Raw genomic sequence first — 19,051 nt, 5'->3', positions numbered from 1 at the left:
GACTACAAGTCCCGGCGTGCCCCGCGCGCTCGGCCGGCCGGCTGCACCGGGGCTGGGCGCGTGGCGGCCGCCGAGCTCTGCGCGGGGGAAAGCCTCCCGCCGCCGGCCGTGCGGGGAGGTAAGTGATCCGCTCGTGCTGCGAGGGCACTGGGAACGCGGCCACCCTCTCCCCTCTCCAGGATGGAAGGAAACGAAGAAAACCACAATAAAACACCGCCCTGCCCTCCCTCGTCTCTGCTGTGTGTCCGGTGCTCCTGCAGCTTGTTGCAACCATGAGCGTGGAATCTGTCACCCCGGAGTGGAACTGGGGACAGAGAAGCGTGCCGGGCTCCGGCGGAGAGCTGCGGCTCGCCGTGGCTGCGGGGCAAAGCTCTCAGGACGGGACCCGGTGGTGGCACGGCTCGGCTGGGCGCCCAGCGAGCGCCACACCCCCACGCTCCCTTCCCACAGACGGGCTCCCTGGGGAGCCCCCAAACTCAAAGACAAACAGTTTCTTCTTGAAAGTCTTAGAAACTTTTCCCCTCTTGTCGTCGGTGCCACCAGCGAGTCGTTTGTCTATCGGACGGCGCCGCTCGTCCGAGGGGCTTCCTGGCGTCCCCTCTCCTGCCCTCAGTCTTGCCCCCACCGCTCGCTCTCCAGGTCGCTCCCCCTTCTCCCCTGGGACGCCCTTAGGGAGGCGGTGAGCTCGGCCCTGCCCTCCGGCGACTTCTCGAGATTTCTTCTGCAGCCACGTGGACCCAGGTCTGCACTCTGCGATGCGGGCTGGACACTGTGCTGGCCAATTCCCTGACGGGAGGCCAGGGGCGAGTAGTTCCTTTGGGACAGCTCTGGTCCTTGGGGTGGAGGGAAGGAAGGAGTGCTGCGCAATAAAAGAAGCCCCATCGGAGGCACCCGTTCCCCACACTCTGACCCATCCTCTCTCCTAAGCCCATGCCCAAGTGTGCCCAACAGTTGTGCTTCAGAATCCCAACATGAGGATCTCCCAAGTGATTCTAGCAAGCACATCCCATAATGTCCTGGATCAGAAGCTCTTGTTTGCATCTCTATCACCCTACACGTACACCCTACACACGCGCGCGTACAAAAACACACCACGCACGCTACACACGCCACGCACACGCCGTACACCTTACAGCATACACATTACTCTCATCACACACATACATTACATACACACACTTCATTTAGGCTGTAGGCTACATACACTACATACATACACATCATTTTTATTAGCAGAGAAGAGGGTTAAATCAGTTAGTTGGAGAGAGTGAGGAGGAAGTGGGTGAGAACTAGTGTATATACTTACACCCGCAAATGTCAGTTTATTCCTAAGTTAGAAACTAGCTGATAAGTGAAACCTGCTGTGGTTAAAATTTAGAATGCTTTCGTGGCTTTTGCTTTTTCTTTTTTTCATAAAATGGAATTGATTTCCTACATCACCTTCTGAAACCCTTACCTTTGTCTAACAGGAAAACTTTTGATCACAGCAGGGGAGACAGAAGGGGATGTCCTCTATGTATAGGAAGAAAATCTTGGAGAAACTTCACAGAATCCTTCCTCCTGTGAGGGTGTCTAAGGAAAAGTTCGGTGTTAACTACATTTTCTTTGCCTCTCCTTTCAAGAGTGCTGAGCTGGACTGATTTTGTTCTGAGCAACTGCATGAGAGTGCTATGAGACACCTTGCCCCCAGGACTCACAGCCCAGCACCCTTCCATTTGAGTTTGCCTGGAGCACATTTCAGGAATTTCAGATCAAGTCCCAAAGCATTATGAAATCTGTTGGTGAAAGGGCTCTCTATATCCAAAAGAGTTCATCATTTTGATCAGTGGTGATAAGACTCCCCTGTTTGACCAGACTCAAAAAATGGTGCTCAAAAATAAATAAACACTTAGAATTTGTCCCTAAATTATTGTTTGCTTTTTCAAGGGAGTAATGGTAAAGATGGGCAGAGAGAACACTTGAAATCTTTCTCAGTGACGATCTTTCAAGAAGTGCATTTCTAATATCATTCTTGGACTAAGTAAGGGAGCAAATTTTTGACTTTGAAATTCAGGTTGCAAATTTAGATTATAGTTGCTGATCTAGGGCCCTTAAAAATTACCAAAGAAAAAGGAGACCTTCTGCTTTCTCCTCAATTTTGCCTGAATTCTACACAGTCATACAGCAACAGATGCCTTTTTTTAGGATCCTTCTTGGGAACCTGTATTCTTTGCCCTATCTTGAGTGGTTTAGTTGACATCTTGACCTAAAAGTGTCCAAATATTTGTTGGTGTTTGTTTCGATGAACGCTATGCATGCTTCCTGTGTATCTACAGCATGTTTGTGGAATGGGAATGTTTTCCTTCAGTAGTGGTTCCCAGCCATGCAAGGAAACGGAGATTGACCAGGGTATCTTAAAACATCAAGCCTAGTCTCTCCACACCACCTTCCCATTTCCTGGATGGTGGGAGATTCTATGAATTTGGGGGTTGGCATAAAATATCTTCTTTTTCGCATGTAACTAATATAGTACCCGGTGCTCATAGACAGTGTTAGTTAACTTTGTTGAATTATGCTTTTTGTACAACTGGGATAAACAATTAAGATTAAATCTCCCAGAACTAATTGTTTTATAGAATGAGGTTTGTTTCATTTTGAATTTTTGCTGACTTCATCTGGCAGGTTGAATGCCAAAATAAAAGAATGTAGGTGTTCTCAGGAGATCTGGCCATCCACTTTGCATCCCCTGAAATATGTTACTTCCTGCATAATGAAGCCAAGGATTTTATGCTGGGCAGTACTTTCCTTATTCTCACAAAGAGATTACTTAAAAGCCAGCCCTGGGAACTTTGTCCATGAGTCTCTGTAAGGAAGAAAGAGTAACACAGGGCTGCAGCTTCTGAGTATTCACTGGGTATAGCCCCTAAACACTAGGGTTTGGGTTTTTTTTTTCCTTATTTTCTCTTGTGTTTTTTTTTCCTCCCACAGGGGAGAAAAATAGTTTTCGAAACATGACATCTGTGCTCAGAACAACAGCAAAGACATACCATGCAGTAACAATGAAGGGGAGGGGGGAGATAAGAGGCTATTGATACAGCTTGTTTTTCTTTACAAGACAGGTGCAGGGAGAATTCTGCAGTTTTTGGACTCCTGATTCATTCACTTGTACTAATTGTGCCGAAGGTAGTTAGCAAAAGTGAACAGGCACACTGTAGCTTTAAAAAGTCAGCCATGAACCAGAAGGCAGTTGGTGCAGCTTGTGTGTGATTCCTAACGTCATGTTGGCTGAGAGCCAGCCTGGTTTTATTTCACTGTGTCAAATTGTACCTCCTTATTGAATTCCTTTGCCAGCCTACTTTGTGAAAGAAAACATTGGGGTTTCTTTGGCTGTTCTTGATAAGCCTATAAAAAATGACATGTTTTAGTTGCTTCTAGGTAGGTTTTCTTTTTACTCTTCCACAAAAAAGAAAATAATAATAATAATAATAAGACAATGTGGTATGGTGTTACAGAGTATCATTGTGAGTGTTTTGTTTTGGTTTTTTTTTCTGAGATGCTTAGAAAATGGTGAATGTGTAACAGTTTCCAACTGAAGTGAAATCATTCTTTTGGCATGGAGCAGCAGCACTATCTTCTGTCTACTCTGTAACGGTGTGTGAATGTATGTTAATATCTATATGTATATTAAATGTTGGATTTCTCTATGAATGATCTAAGTGGTTTAGCAACTGGAAGTTTGTGTGTGTGTGTGTGTGTGTGTGTGTGTGTGTGTGTGTGTGTATCAGGAGAAAGATTATCCCACACTTAACAGTATTATTTGTTAATCATCTACTTCTCTAACAGTGATAAAATCTTGTGAATATACTAAATGATGCACTTGTCATGTCAGAGTAATCCCTGGAGAAGGAGTGCCGAAGTATAAAGTAATTTGAGAGGAAATGTATTTAATTTATGGCTTCAGCTGTAGAACAAGCACGTTTCAGAACTAGTTTTTTAAAGCAGTTTTGTTCATAGCTTTTTCATCTTGCTAATTGCATATTAATTGTGGAGGGTTTTTATTTTTTCACAGTCCTCATCCTACTAAACAAAAAGACAAAGTGATGGATGCTACTATATTTCCTTGGATGTTTTGGTGATTTTTACATAAATCTAATGAGCTGCCTCCCCTCTCTTACACACACACACACACACACACACACACACACACACACACCAGCACCACCTTTCTGTGCTAAGGGCTATCTGACATTTTTGTAAGCTTCCAGCTTTACCACAGCATGGCCATCTCACAGACAGGTTTTGAGGCTTTCGTTGAGAATATGTGAGGTAGGGGAATACTTGCTGACAAAAGCTTTAAGTGTTCTTTTGCATTGCAATGAAAAAATAGAAGGTTTGTGAGTGGACAAAAAAATGCAATTAAAAAAAGAAGAAGAAAAGAAAGAAATCACAGCCCGTGGTCTGAAGGGGCAGGAAAAGGGGGATTGTTTTTCTCGACTTTGACTCATTTATGAGTTGCAGTGTCTTAAGTGAGAGCTTGGCACCCAGGGGAAGCTGTGCCAGTTCACACAGCACTTGTTTTGAACGAGGATTCAATTTCATTTGCAAATGCTTATTGTCAAGGCAGGGAGTGCCAGTACAGATGAAAGCACCCCAGTCCGTCTCCTCCAGTGCTTTAGGTTTAATCACATCTCTCCAATCGCTGAGGGAACCGGAGGTTTAAACAAACATACGTGAACTGGTGTGAAGCTGGAAAAAGGGACCATTATATTTCCGTTTCAGAATATATATTCTTCTCTCACTTTCTAAGAATTAAACACAAGCTTTTCTCCCTTATTGATTAGTTGCTGAAGTAAAGGAACCCTGCAGCCTTCCCATGCTATCTGTTGACATGGAAAACAAGGAAAATGGCTCTGTCGGTGTAAAAAAGTAAGTGAAACTGGCTTGTGAGTTCTGCTTCTGCAAACAACAGAGGGACTTGGTTTCTATTTTTATACTTCTTGCTTATCTACTACATTACACTGTCTGGGGGTTGTTTTGCTTGGTCTATACTGGCCACCACACTCCCTTCTCGCCCCAGCCCCAGTTGCCTTTTTCTTTATTCCATTTCTAAGACAGAGATGACTCAGGCATCAAACCGTGCATAAAGGGTTAGTGTATCAGGCTTTGGAACAGGGACGGTGGAGGATCTCAGCCCCGCATTCTGTATATTGAAACAAAACACCGAGCAAACAGACCCTGTCTTCCAAGTCCATAGGCTTGTAGGGTGGGGGTGCAGAACAGAGAATTTGAGTCTTTTTAAGTAAAATCACCTCTGTCAAAACTGAGACCTGTAGTAAAAAAAAAAAAAAAAAAAAGGAAAAAGCTTTAGTTAGAATACTAAGTTGAACAACTCTGCCCTAACTAATTTTATAAACTGATCCTCGAATGTGAAACATTTCAGCACATAACATGGTGTTCTGTTTTCATGTCCGTTCTCACATTTGAAACTTTATATTTGTTGTGAGTTATATGCTTGATTGTTTTAAAAAGGAAAATTCAGTTGCATTATGTAGCATATTCTAAAACATGCTACATATTTCAGGGTAACTCATAAGATTGCTATAAGTATATGAAAAATATGTATATTCCTATTTAGGTGTTATTGTGAAGTTATAACCACTTTGGCTACAAGGAGAAAGTAAGTTCCAAGAGAGTGTTATCTGTTTTATCTTCCTTGTCATTTAGTTTAAAATTGCCCTGAAGTTTAACTTTGGAGGAAACTAATTAAATATAATCCATAGAAGTTATGGTGTCTATATGAGGAAGGAGTATGCTATCTATTTGTGAATAGAAGGTATATTTTGCTTCACAGCAAAGTTACATTAAAATAAACTTAATAAAATATGCTTTTAAAATTCTCAGGTAATTTATGTATCAGTGCCATGCTGGCATGCTTATCCCATTCTTGAAGTTTAAGGTAGATAAATGTAGGAGAAATGAAAGAAACAGATGCACTTTTTTTTTTTTTTTTGTATGAGCAGTCCTGTCCAGTAGGACTGGAAATGTTGTACACTTTGAGTCCAAAATGGTAGCCGCTGGCCACATGTGGCTGTTTAAAAATTTGAAATGTTACTAGTTACTAGTGTAACTGACTAACTGAACTTTTAATTAATTTTAAAAGTTAACAGCTTTATGGAAATATAATTGGCACATAATAAACTCCATGTGTTTAAAATATAAAGTTTGTAAGTTTTGACATTTGTATACATTTGTGAAACCATTACCACGATTAAGATAACCCCCAAGTTTCCTCATAACTCTTTATAATCTCTTCCTCCTGTCCTTCTCTGCTGCCATATCCCTGGGCGACCATGGATAGGCTATGTGTCACTATAGATTAATTTAATTTTTCTACAATTTTATATAAATGAAACTATTCAGAGTGTACTTTTTTGGGGGGGTGGGGAGAGTATGGCAGTCTGGTTACTTTCACCCAGGATAATTAATTTGGGATTCGCCCATGTTATAGTGTCTATCAGTATTTCATTATTTATTATGACTGAGTAGTATTTCATTGTATGGATATACAACAGATTGTTCACTGTTTATCCATCCACTTGCTGATAGACATTTGAGTTGTTTCCATTTTTTTTTTTGGTATTACAAATAAAGCTGCTTTGACCATTTGTGTACAGGTCTGTGTGTGGACATATGCTTTCATTTTTCTTGGATATATATTTAAGAATGGAATGGCTGGGCTATATAGCAGGTATATGTTTAACTTTTTAGGAAACTGTTTTCTAAACTGGTGGTCATTTTACATTCCACCAATGGTATGTAAGTGTTCTGGTTGTTCTATATCCTCATGAACTTGGTGTGATCAGTCTTTTTCATATTAGGTATTATATTGGGTGTGGTTTTCATTTTTATTTCCCTGAAGACCAAAGATGGTGAGCATCTTATTGGTATGCCATCCATACCTCTTTCATAAGTAAAATATTGTTCAAATATTTTGCCCATCTTTTTATTAGGCTAGTATTTATGTATTATTTTATAGACAGTTTTTGTATATTCTGGGTGCAAGTACCTTATATACGTAATTTGAAAATATTTTCTAGTAGTATGAGACTTGTCTTTTTATTCTCTCTACAGTGTCTTTCAAACTGTAGGAGTTTTTAATTTCAGTGAACTCCAGTTTATCCATTTATTATTTCATGAATAGTGCTTTTAGTGTCGTGTCTATGAAGTATTTGCCTAACCTAAGGTCACAAGGATTTTCTCTTACATTTTCTTATATTTGGGACTGTGATTTGGGGGTTAATTTCTGTGTATGGTGTGAGATAAGGATTAAATTGTTTCTGGTGGTGGGGGTGATGGTAGGGTTTTTTGCCTATGAATATCCAATTGTTCTAGCTCCATTTGTTGAATTGTTCTTGCAACTTTGTTGAAAAATAATTGATTGCATGTGTGTGAATGTATTCCTGGACTATTTTATTCCATTCATAATTTTGTATATATTTATGCCAATATAACACAGTTTTGGTAACTATAGCTTTGTAACAAATCTTGAAATCAAGTAGTGTTATCTATTTAACTTTGTTCTTTTTCAGACTTGTTTGGTCTCTCCTAGGTTCTTTGCATTCCCAAATGATTTTTAGAATCAGTTTGTTAATTTCTACAAAAATCAAAACCAAAAAAAAAGGCCTGCTGGTGCTTTGATGGCATTGCATTGAATTATAGATCAACTTAGAGAGATTGATCTCTTAACAATATTGTGTCTTCCAACCCGTTGATGCAGTATTTTTGTCCATTTACTTAGGTCTAATGTAATTTCTCTAAGTGGGGTTTTGTAATTTTCCATCTCTAGGTCTTGTACATCTTTTGTCAGATATATCCCTACATAATTTATAATTTCAGGCTATTATAAATGGTATTGCTTTTTAAATTTTAATATCCAATTGTTGATAGTATATAGAAATATAATTGATTTTTTTATTGACCTCATATTCTACAACCTTGATAAATTCATTTATTACTTCTAGTAGCTTTTGGGTAGATCCAATTAGATATTTGACATAGACAATTATGTCTTGTAAGTAAAGACAGTTTTACTTTTTCCTTCCAGATGTGAATATATTTTATTTCTCTTACTGCCCTTATTGTACTGAGTAGGCTCTTCAGTGAAAAGTTGCATAGAAGTGGTGAGATTGGACAAACTAGTTTTGTTTCCTTAAGGGAAAACATTTAGTCTTTTTTTGTCTTTGGCTTTCTATATATAATGTGCCACTTTTTGTCTGCTTTTAAGATGTTTTCTTTATCATTGATTTTCAAGCAATTTGAGTATAAGATTTGGTATAGTTTTGTTCATTTTTCTTGTGCTTGGAGTTTTGTTTTGTTTTTCAGCTCTACGGACTTTGTTTTAATCAAGTATGGAAATTTTCCAGGCATTCTTTTTTGGTTCCCCTCACTTTTCCTTTGGTGATTCCAAATATGGTGTATTTGATCACTTGATACTATGCCACAATTCACTAATGCTCTCGGTTGTTTTGTTTTGTTTTGTTTTTTATTCTTTTTTCTCTGTGTTTCATTTTGGATAGTTTCTATTGTTTTGCCTTCAAGGTCACTAATCTTTTCTTCTGAAGAGTATGATCTTGTTGTTAATCCCACTCATTGTATTTTCCATTTCAGACAATGTAGTTTCCATCTCTAGAAGTTCAAACTGGGTCTTTTTTTTTTTTTTTTTTATGCCTTGACATCTCTAATTAACATATTCATTGATGCCTCTAGCTTCTGAATATATGGAGTATAGTAACTTCATAATATATGAAGTAACTGTTTCAGTGTCTCTACTAATTCTATCATTTCTCTGTCCATTTCAGTTGATTGATTTCTCAGTGAGAATGGGTTATGATTTTCTGCTTCTTTTCATACCTGGTAATTTTTTTAAATGTTTATTTACTTTTGAGAAAGAGAGAGTCAGGGAGGGGCAGAGAGAGAGAGGGAGACGGAGAATCTGAAGCAGGCTCTGAGTTGTCATTGCAGAGCTGGATGTGGGGCTTGAACTCATGAACTGTGAGATCATGATCTGAACTGAAATCAGAAGCTTAACCAACTGAGCCATCCCAGGCACTCCCATACCTGGTAATTTTTGATTGAATGTCAGATACTGTGAATGTTACCTTGTTGGGTGCTGGATATTTTTGGTATTCCTACAAATAGGTTTTTTTTTTTGTTTGTTTGTTTTTTTTGAGAAGAAAGTGCAAGTGTGAGTGGGGGAGAGGGGCAGAGGAAGGGGGAGAGAGAAAGAATCTCAAGCAGGCTCCACACTCAGCCCCACAAGAGACTCAATCCCATGACCCTGGAAACATGACCTGAGCTGAAATTAAGAGTCGGAAGCTCAACCAGCTGAGCCACCCAGGTGCCCCTCTATAAATATTCTTGATCTCTGTCCTGGATGCAGTTAAGTTACTTGCAAACAATCTGATCCTATTAAGTCTTGGTTTTAAGTTTTGTTAGGCAGGACAAGGGCTGCATTTAATCAAAGGGTATTTTTCCCCTCTTACTGAGGCACGGCCCATCTTGTACTCTAGCCAATGCTCTTGAATTATGAGGTTTTCCTCTCTGGCAGATGGAGACAAGCACTATTCCCATCCCTGCATGATCGCCAAGGATCATGCTCTCGAATTTTTATGTTAGGTGGTTCTTTCCTGAGCCTTGGTTAGTTTTCTCACATGTATGTGATAATCAGTACTCTGCAAAGCACTTGAAGAAGTTTCGGCAGATCTCTGGGGTCCTCGTGCTGAAAGCTGTCTCTTCTCTCGTCTTAGGAACTCTCCTCTGTACACAGCCTAAATTCTCTTCAGGCAGTGATGGGATAGAGCTTACCTTGCTTGTTTTCCATTCCTTGGGCATCAGCGCCCTTTATTACATACGCCCAATGTCTCGAGTGCCATTCTTTCATATACATTTTTTTCCTATTTTTCTAGTTGTTTTAGGCAGAGGAATAAATCTTGTCCTCGTTACTCCATCTTGACCAGAAACAGAAGTTCCAGTTAATTAATACAGCCACAAGTGGCCAGTGGCTAACCTGTTGGAACAGAGTAGAGTTAGATTATATAGAATCCCAAAAGGCACAAAACATAGGATCTTATGGTTGTTTCTGAGACCTACCAAAACTGGGGCTTGTGCTGCTTTTGTTTCCAGGCATGAAAAATAATAATTGTGTTACTAGGGAGTATACTGTCACAAACGGTCACTTCCAAAGAAGCCTAAGATAACAGTCCTTGTTCACTGGCCACATGCTTCTGATCAGAGCTTTAATTTTGCAAGGCTGCTGTTTATGGAGTCCCTACATATATCTAGTACTTTGTGTGAGACTTGTCAGTCCTCACAACCATATTTTGAGGTACCGTATATGTTATTATTCCCATTTTATAGATGAGAAAACTGATGTTCCAGGAAGTTAAAAACATATTACTAACAAGGCATTTTACATCTTTTGTACTCAATTTGCTAAATCCATTTTGTATTTTATGCTTTATATCTCAATTTGGATGCAAAATTTTCATTGGAAGTATTTGATCTGTATTAGATTTCATAAGATTTACAGTTAAAAAAGGTAGAATCACATACCCAAATAATTCCAAACATACTTAAAAGTTCTAATAACTGAATCAAATACCAAAAAATTATTTTTGTATTATATGTATATACATTGACACAACTGGTTCTTCTTTTTTAGAAGATTTGATTTGACTTTGAAGCAAATATGTATCCGTTTCAAAATGTCCAAGTTAAATAAATTGACTAAGACTTTGTCAGTTCAATCTCATTAACATTGAATTCAAAGTGGTGTATACATTTATAAACAACTGTAAGTTTACCCATGTCAATATATCATTTTTTCAAACTTTTCCTAAAATTTGTTAGAAAATTACAAAATTATCATTGTATACTTACGGTATATTATTATTGCTCTATTGTATGTATACTCTGAAAGGTTTCCATTTCAAATTTTATGCCAGTTTAGCTTGGTCACAAACCAGCTTTTCCTTTTTTGGGGGGGTGGGGGAGGCAGGTCCAAATTTAGTTCATTCACATGTAGTGTGATGTCAATGAAAAAATATAATATACTTTGCCATTTTTTGGTCTTCATTGAATATTTGGCAAGCATTCATTTGATGTAGTAAAATCTTGAATTGGATTTAACAGTATAGTAGATCTTTGTACAATTCTTCTAGGACTTATCCAACAAGAATTGGCAAAGAACACACATCATTAAATTCATTGTGTTCTGTGTGTGTGTGTGTGTGTGTGTGTGTGTGTGTGTTTTAACAGTTCCATTATCTGGCATTGATCCATAGCATTTGCAAATATATAATGAATGATTTAACAATGGTATCTATGACATTTCAAGAATTTGCTTTAGAAAACTGAACATGGATATCATACAATAGAATAAAGCGGTGAGGGAAACATCAGTCACTTGTTTTAGAATTACATTAAATCCAGATTTTGTTTTAGTTAACATCCATCAGAATAGAGTTTAATTTTTTCATATCTAGTTGAAATTTTTCTTTGACAGATGTAAAAGGTTTAAAAATATTTAAAGTATGAGTTCAGTGTTTCAGGCCATAAATTGACAATATTTCTTCAAAAATTTGGAAGTTTTTTGAGACAAAGCATACTGCAAGTATCAATTGGGCAGTGTCTTTTATGTTGCACTATTTATCTAAAGCTAAAGAAAAGTAATTGTGTTTTTCACATTTTTAACCAGTTGATCTTTGATATTATTAAAAAGATTTTGTCTTCTTCAGGCAATTGTTGGATGGCTTGACTGAAAACTCTTTCACTTTTTGTGAAGTACCTTTTTAGTCTTTTCTCATAATATTCTAACAACACTGAATATAACCAGATGTCTATGGAAAAATTGTTTTCTTTTTTGTGCAAGAATCCAAGCCGTATATAGCTATACAAATTTATAAGCTCAGATTCTGTTTAAAATCACTTTAAAGCATTTTGTTGGACATTTAATTTTGAATTCAAGTGGCTAATGTCATTAGTTCCTTTTTGGTTGTTGAAAAGAAAGTTACCAAATCTATATGTTCAATGAAAATTCTCTTAATACTGTACAGTCTCTTAATACTGTACATTTTATTATCTTTATCATTTTTTTACACAACAGGCTGCTTTTTCTCCTTTTGCTCTGCTCCAGCAAATTGCAATTGCTATTCATTGTGAAATTTACAATATACTTTCAGCCAGCCTCCTTTTTTCTTTATTCTTCTGGTTCTGATGCTAGTTCCTACATCTCCTCTCAATTCTGCATGAGTAGTATGCTACCCTTTTAAACTTTCAAATTTATCCATACCTAGTTTTAAAATTTTTTTTAAATGTTTATTTATTTCTGAAAGAGAGACAGACGGAGTGTCAGCAGGGGAGGGGCAGAGAGAGAGGGAGACACAGAATCTGAAGCAGGTTCCAGGCTCTGAACAGAGCCTGATAATGGGCTCGAACCCACAAACTGTGAGATCATGACCTGAGCCAAGTCGGATGCTCAACTGACTGAGCTACCCAGGCGCTCTGTATCCATTCCTATGTTTAACTAAAACATATTTATTATAATTAAAGTAGTTAGGAATGTCAACTTAATTACCAAATGTAACATACAAAAAGATTCTTATAACTTGAGCTGTTTGCATCAAATACATTACAGTGCTACATACGTGTGTAGGAAAAAATCATTTGAACTGAATCACTACGTTGATACCAACTTGATTGGTTGTGTGTTTGTGTATAATACTAGAGAGGACGCATGCATCTGATAGGGGAACTTCAACAAAGTATCCTAGGTGATGCAGCATTTAAAGTGATATGTTGTCACACTAAAACAATGAAGTTGTGTTTAAACATATTTTGTACCTGTTCAAGTTTTTACATTTAAATTTAAACTAATTAAAATTAAATACAATTAATAATTCAGTTCCTTGGTCAAATGGCTACCATATTTCACAGGTATATAGCCAGGTGAAACTCTCGCACATATGTTCTAGGAGGAAGGTTAGGAGGGAAGGTTAGGAGGGAAGTGAGGGGGTATGGATGTAGTCATTGTCAAGATCCTAACTTTTATTTTGCCTGGTGGGTTCATGACTGTTTATTAAGTTTAAAAATAACTAAATAAGAGGGAACCATCTTAATAATTTGGACTAGATCCTATACATTTTGTATACAAATACTTTTCTGATCCCATATGTATAAACATAGTCATACAAGAACATACACGTATATTCACATGTGTTCAGGAATATACACATACATACATAGGGATGTGCACATATACTTAAAGGATACATAAAATAAGCTTTTATTGAACAAGTGGGATTACAGTATTGTGTTTTTGTGGGTTGTAGATGCACAGATTTTAGATTAATCATAAACATTGATACATGACACTCTTATTGACCTATGTTTGAACATGTTGGATCCATGTTAGAAGTTTTACTAAATTCTAAAAAAAAAAAAAAACAAAAAGAATTCTAGGTATTTTACATGTATGTGCCTATCTGTACAAATCACAAGTATTCAATATCAGTTTTTTTGTGTCATTTACTTAGTCTTACTCCCTTTCTCAACAGTGAGTCTTTTTTCCCTTCTTTGGTTTTCTTCTAGGATAGAAGAGGAACAAATGTTCCCACACAATAGACGCTTATAACAAGTTAGCAGCTTTTCAACAGGAAGTGGTTTATTTCCCTACCATCGCCATGTCCCTTACCCCTCAGTGGAGAACTCTAATGCAATAGAAAATTCACAGTAGCAAAGTTTAGCAAGGATTTTGAAAAGAAGCTATTTCTTATTAATGCTGAGCCTTTTCTTGCACGCATATCTCACCATATCCCCTGCCTTTGTGGTCAGTATATGGTTTCATTTTGAAGCATAGACTTTTTTTTTTAATTTTGAAACTAAAATTCCTTTTATAATTTTAATATGATACTTTTATTTGTGATGAGTGCTATAAAGTTTTAAGCTTGCTTTAATAGTATAATACTGACTTTTGGGAGGCTGTTAACTATAATAACTATTAAGCTAAGCATTAAGTTAAAGAAATTAACATTTTTGCCCATGTGAATTAGGGTTAACAGGTGAATGGTGGAAGTAAATATTAAGGTAGAGTTAGAAGTTATTGTTAGTATTGTTAGAATTTCAAAATTCTGATCTCATTGTAGAATTATCAGAGAGGATTTTTATATAACAGTAACAACAATGGCTACTATTATTTAACCTTATAAAAATTATCTAACAATGCTTGTGTGTACAACAATCCACCATTCAGGTCCCCATCTCTAAGGGAAGCAGTCACATCTAGGGTTAAATAAATAACCTAATGGGATATAGGATACTTGGTTATTTGTCTGAAACCCTTGCCTGGCTCCTTAGCAAAGGAGGAAGAGGAAACATAGAAATAATTGTGTGTCTGATCACTGGTTTCAGCTTTTGCTCATTTGCTCCTAATCCTGTCCATTTGTGGTGCCCCATAAATAATCAGTAGTCCTTAGATGTATTTTCTTTGAAAGCCATGAGGAAATTATATCCATCTGCTGGGTAGTTCCTGGGTACTCTCTCCCCATTAGGCTCCTCTTGTCTGTTTTTACCTTTCCCAGACCCCACAACCACACTCCTTGACTCTCCGTGAACACAATGAGTGATGTTTCCCACCATGCTATCCTTTCCAGGGAATAGCAATCTGAAACAGAGGGTCATTATGATGGTGAGGATACCTCTATACTAAAAGCAGGGGAAACAAAACTCCCAAAACATTTTAAGTGGCTAAATACCAAATGCTTCTTAATGGTTTGGAAGGAAGGAAAGAAGGAAGGATGGAAGGAAGGAAGAAAGGGAGGGAGGGAGGGAGGAAGGGAGAAAAGGAAGGGAAGAAGGAAGAGAGGGAAGAAAGAAGGAAGGAATGGTGAGAAGGAGGGAAGAAGAAAAAAGAGAATAGGAAGGGAGGTAAACTGAGCCCATAATTCAAACTTGAAAAATAACCTTTCTAATCAGGATCTGATGTTGTAACCCTTCTGCAGATATTTTTGGTGGGATAAGTTAGGGTGCTATATGGTTTCTTGAATACAAATAATATATGGGAGTTAATAGTGATACTCGTAACTGGTACAGTTTTATTTTTCTTAGTGAAGCTAAAATTCATTCCTTAATATTTTAGGGTGTCTGTTCACTATGATACTCAGATGGCATATTGGCTCAGGCTACCATAACAAAACACCATAGACTGGGTGGTTTAAACAACAGAAATTGTTCTGGAGGCTGGGAAGTCCAAAATCAAGGTACCAGCAGATTCAGTTCCTGATAAGACCTGTGTTTCTGGTCTTTATGTGGACTTCCCACAGTGCATGCATGCTGGCTGATAAGGCCGCCAGTCCTGCTGGATTAGGATCTTACCCTTATGACCTCATTTAATCTTAATTGTCCTATCTACTAAAAGCCCTATATTGAAATGCAATCATATTGAGGGTTAGGGCTTCTACATATGAATTGGTTGGGGGGGGCACAATTCAGTTTAATCATAGGGTCTTATGACAAATATTTGATTATTCCCTTAAATTAAATGATAACCTGAGTTAAGAATTGAGTCTGTTTATTGTGTTGATTTGTATTGTGTCCATTGCAAACAACTACCTTAAAGAAGTGTACATTTCAGGAGCACCTGGGTGGCTCAGTCGGTTAGGCATTCGACTTCAGCTCAAGTCTGATCTCACCATTCGTGAGTTCAAGCCCCGCATCAGGTTCTCCGTGTGTGTGTGTGTGTGTGTGTGTGTGTGTGTCAAAAATAAATAAACATGAAAAAAAATTTTTTTAAAAGAAGTGTACATTTCAAAAGAATAAAATGCATAAAACCAGAGAGTCAGCCAAGCATGTCATCATTTAAAGCATGAAAACAACAGGAGTTTCAGTCAAATCCAGCAAAATTCACACACATGCATTATATATCTTTTATATGTTAGCGGCTCTGATGGGTTGCTGTTTTCTACCTAGTTTCTGGCATGCTACTGATATCCCTACAGAAGGAAAGCCGAGCTTGTCTAATAATAAAGCCATAGTTAATTCCTTTGGAATAGTGACCTCTGGGCTGTGGCTCAGAGCAGGGAGGGAAGGCTCGTGTGGTGGTGCTTGCACAGTTGTCTTTAGTGTTGACTGGGATATGAAACATAAGTGTGTTTGTGTTTCGCGGGAATTTTGGCATGAATTGTATCTGATAGTGAATAAAAAATTAATTCATTGCGTCCTCTTGAGAGGAGTGTCCTTATTTACACTTGTTCAGAGGTCTTTATTTGTACAAGTAAGTTGAGAACAGGTAGGGAAAGAGGCAGTTACAGAATCCCTTGTTTTTGGAAAGATGGGGTGAGGTGCTGGGGAGACATTCCCAGCAGAGGTATGTCAAAGACAGAATGCCATGTGATTTTGGAGGAGAGCCATCAGCCTGAAGGAAGAGTCTAGTACAGCGGAAAGAAATACAGGAAGATGCCCTGTCTGTCCCTGGGGTCTGCTCCTGTGTTGCTTCTGATTCAGGCCCCCAAAGCCTCTCTCCACACCTAGCACGGCCTGACTCACCTTGCCATGGTGACTTTTACTTCTCTGCCCTCCTTCTTCCATCTGTCGATTCCTCCTGTTCCTTAACCACTTGTGGAATAAGGCAGGGGACACACATAACCCTTTTCATCAGTTGGCTGACTTGAGATTTTCCCCTTCGCTAGACAGAGTTCCCAAGGCTCATCAAGTGCCTGGCTTAGAGTAGGCAGGTTAAAATTAATTAATGATTAGAATAAGAGCTTTGGGATATTAGGAATAGGACGTTTAACCAGTACCTTTAAAAAGTGATTAGGATTCTAATCTTTGTCGGCTGAACCGACAGAGCTTTGAATGGCATGACCAAACTGTGGATATGAGAAAATCCAGGATGTTGCCCAGTTGGATTTCAGTACAAACTTAGAATGGGAAATAAGCCTGGAAAGTTACGTTTGAATCAAATTTCTGAATGCCAAACTAAAGAATTTGAAATATACAGAAGGCTTGAAGAGTTATTTGTTTTTTTCAGTGCTTTCATTGCTTGAATGTGCTGCAGCTAAGTGCAGTCAACTCTTACTTATCAGAGTTTTAAAAAAATGAAAAATGGCCTGTCAAGAAACTTTGAATCATCCTTTTTTTTTTTTAGGCCTTCCTTTTAGCCAGATCCCTGCTAGTTTGGTTGAAGGGAGAGGGAAGAAGGAGTGAGATAAAACTAAAGCTCATTTAGTTGCGGTGTTGTGAGATATGTCATAGGCAAAAAAAAATCAATATTAATTTATTATAATCAGAATTATATTGCTTTTAGCCAAAGGCTGTTCTAAGATATGGGCAAAGAGTAGTTTAATTTCATTTTGAAAATAAGTTATAAAGATCAAGGCACTACAAAGTTAGAATGCATTTCTGAATGGAAACATAAGTAACATTGAGAATTAGCTGTATAAAAGGAGTAATGTGATAAATATATTACTATATTACGTTGACTACTGTCGAAAATAGCTTTTGCTCTGAACTTTAAAGCAGAAATGCAATTAATGAGTATAATGGGGTTTTGAAATCTCATATGGATTGTATTTATGCACAGTTTCCTTTTGGTCTGACCAACCCTCAGAATCGAGAATATTATGAGTACTATAAAATACACACATGCTAGATTCCGAGAAAGGGATTCAGCTATTTTCCACCTGCCTTCACTAATGTGTAAAGGAGAAATGGAGACTTATGCTGCCAGCACTTAAAATTACAATGTGCCAACATGAAAAACGCTTATAATAAGGTCTCCATCTGCATGTATGTGCCAAATTTGTTATGTATTGCATTTCTGTCCCAATGATTGTGTCTCTAGATCTCTTTAAAAGTGAGGTGATTGTTTAATTAAGGTATAATTGCTTCCCAGTGTGAATTATCCACGCATGATATAATTTTTATCAATATACGTATGATGTACTTAACCCATATACACAAGGACTAAATGGTGACTGTGTTAAATGATTTGATTAAGTGATGGGATTGTAGAAAATTCTACCCTTCGTTTCTTGCTAGTTTTTTGTAATAAGTTAGAATACATATATATATTTTTTAAACATCCCATGCCTGGAAAAATATTCCTGAATTTGTCATCTTTATACATTATATTTTAAGAAACATTTTGCTATGATGATAGTGAATAATAAATATCAAGTGGATAATGGAACTTTTGTATCTGCCATCTCATTTCATCAGCACAAAATTAGCAGCCACAATGGGAACCACCATCTGGGAGGTGTTTTAAACAGCGCCATTTAAACTCCTTCTGGAATTTGACATGCACAAGTTATAAGAAAAGATTTGGAGAGAATGGTCCATTTAAAAGGGAACAAAGTGTCTCAGTTTGGCCACAAAGAGCAGTCCTTTAGGAGATGTATGGCTTTCCTAGTGGGAAGAGGTGACCCTTAAATCCATTGTCTGAAATGTAGTCATAATTTCATGTGGCCTTGGCACTTCGGGTCCCCCAGCCCCCACTTTCATGTTGCCCTTGATCATCTCCAGTTTTCTTCTTAAAACTGTTGCCAAAAAACACTGGAAGGGCCCAGCAAAATTATCCATCATACTCTACCATAAACAACCTTGAAGTGACAACATGTGCCTGCATGTGCCTGCCTTTGCAAGCCATCCTCTCTCAAGGGCTAACTTAGGATGTGTCTGGAGCAATAGATGCCTTTCAAAATTGCCATTGAAAATCTTAAGGTGTCCTAGTCAGGCAGAACTTTCTGGGCCCTCCAGCACGTGTGTCTTCAATAGCACTTGTTTGCCTCTCTCTCTCTCTCTCTTTTTTTTTTAAGTGTATTTATTCTATTTTGAGAGAGAGCAGAGGAGTAGGAGGGGAGCAGAAAGAGAGGGAGAGAGAGAATTTCAAGCAGGCTTTGTGCTGTCAGTGCAGAGCCAGATGCAGGCTCTGTCTCATGAACCATGAGATCATGACCTGAGCCAAAATCAAGAGTCGGGTGTTTAACTGACTGAGCCACCTAGGCACCCCACCTCT

At 38.0% G+C, this 19,051-nt stretch overlaps 1 protein-coding gene across 1 annotated transcript in view; it reads left to right on the top strand.

Moving 5' to 3' along the window:
- Positions 1-3: 3 nt before the first annotated feature.
- The window catches only part of SAMD13 (sterile alpha motif domain containing 13), a 40,604-nt gene continuing 21,556 nt past the window's right edge, over positions 4-19,051 (top strand). The window contains exons 1-2 of the mRNA XM_058716806.1: positions 4-118; positions 4,821-4,905. Of these exons, the coding sequence (XP_058572789.1) occupies positions 4,853-4,905 (53 nt within the window). The 5' untranslated portion in view covers positions 4-118; positions 4,821-4,852. The remainder of the gene's footprint in view (positions 119-4,820; positions 4,906-19,051) is intronic.

This window comes from Neofelis nebulosa, chromosome 2 (genome assembly GCF_028018385.1).
Source record: "Neofelis nebulosa isolate mNeoNeb1 chromosome 2, mNeoNeb1.pri, whole genome shotgun sequence".
Classification (NCBI taxonomy): Eukaryota; Metazoa; Chordata; class Mammalia; order Carnivora; family Felidae; genus Neofelis; species Neofelis nebulosa.
This window is presented reverse-complemented; position numbering and strand designations above follow the sequence as displayed.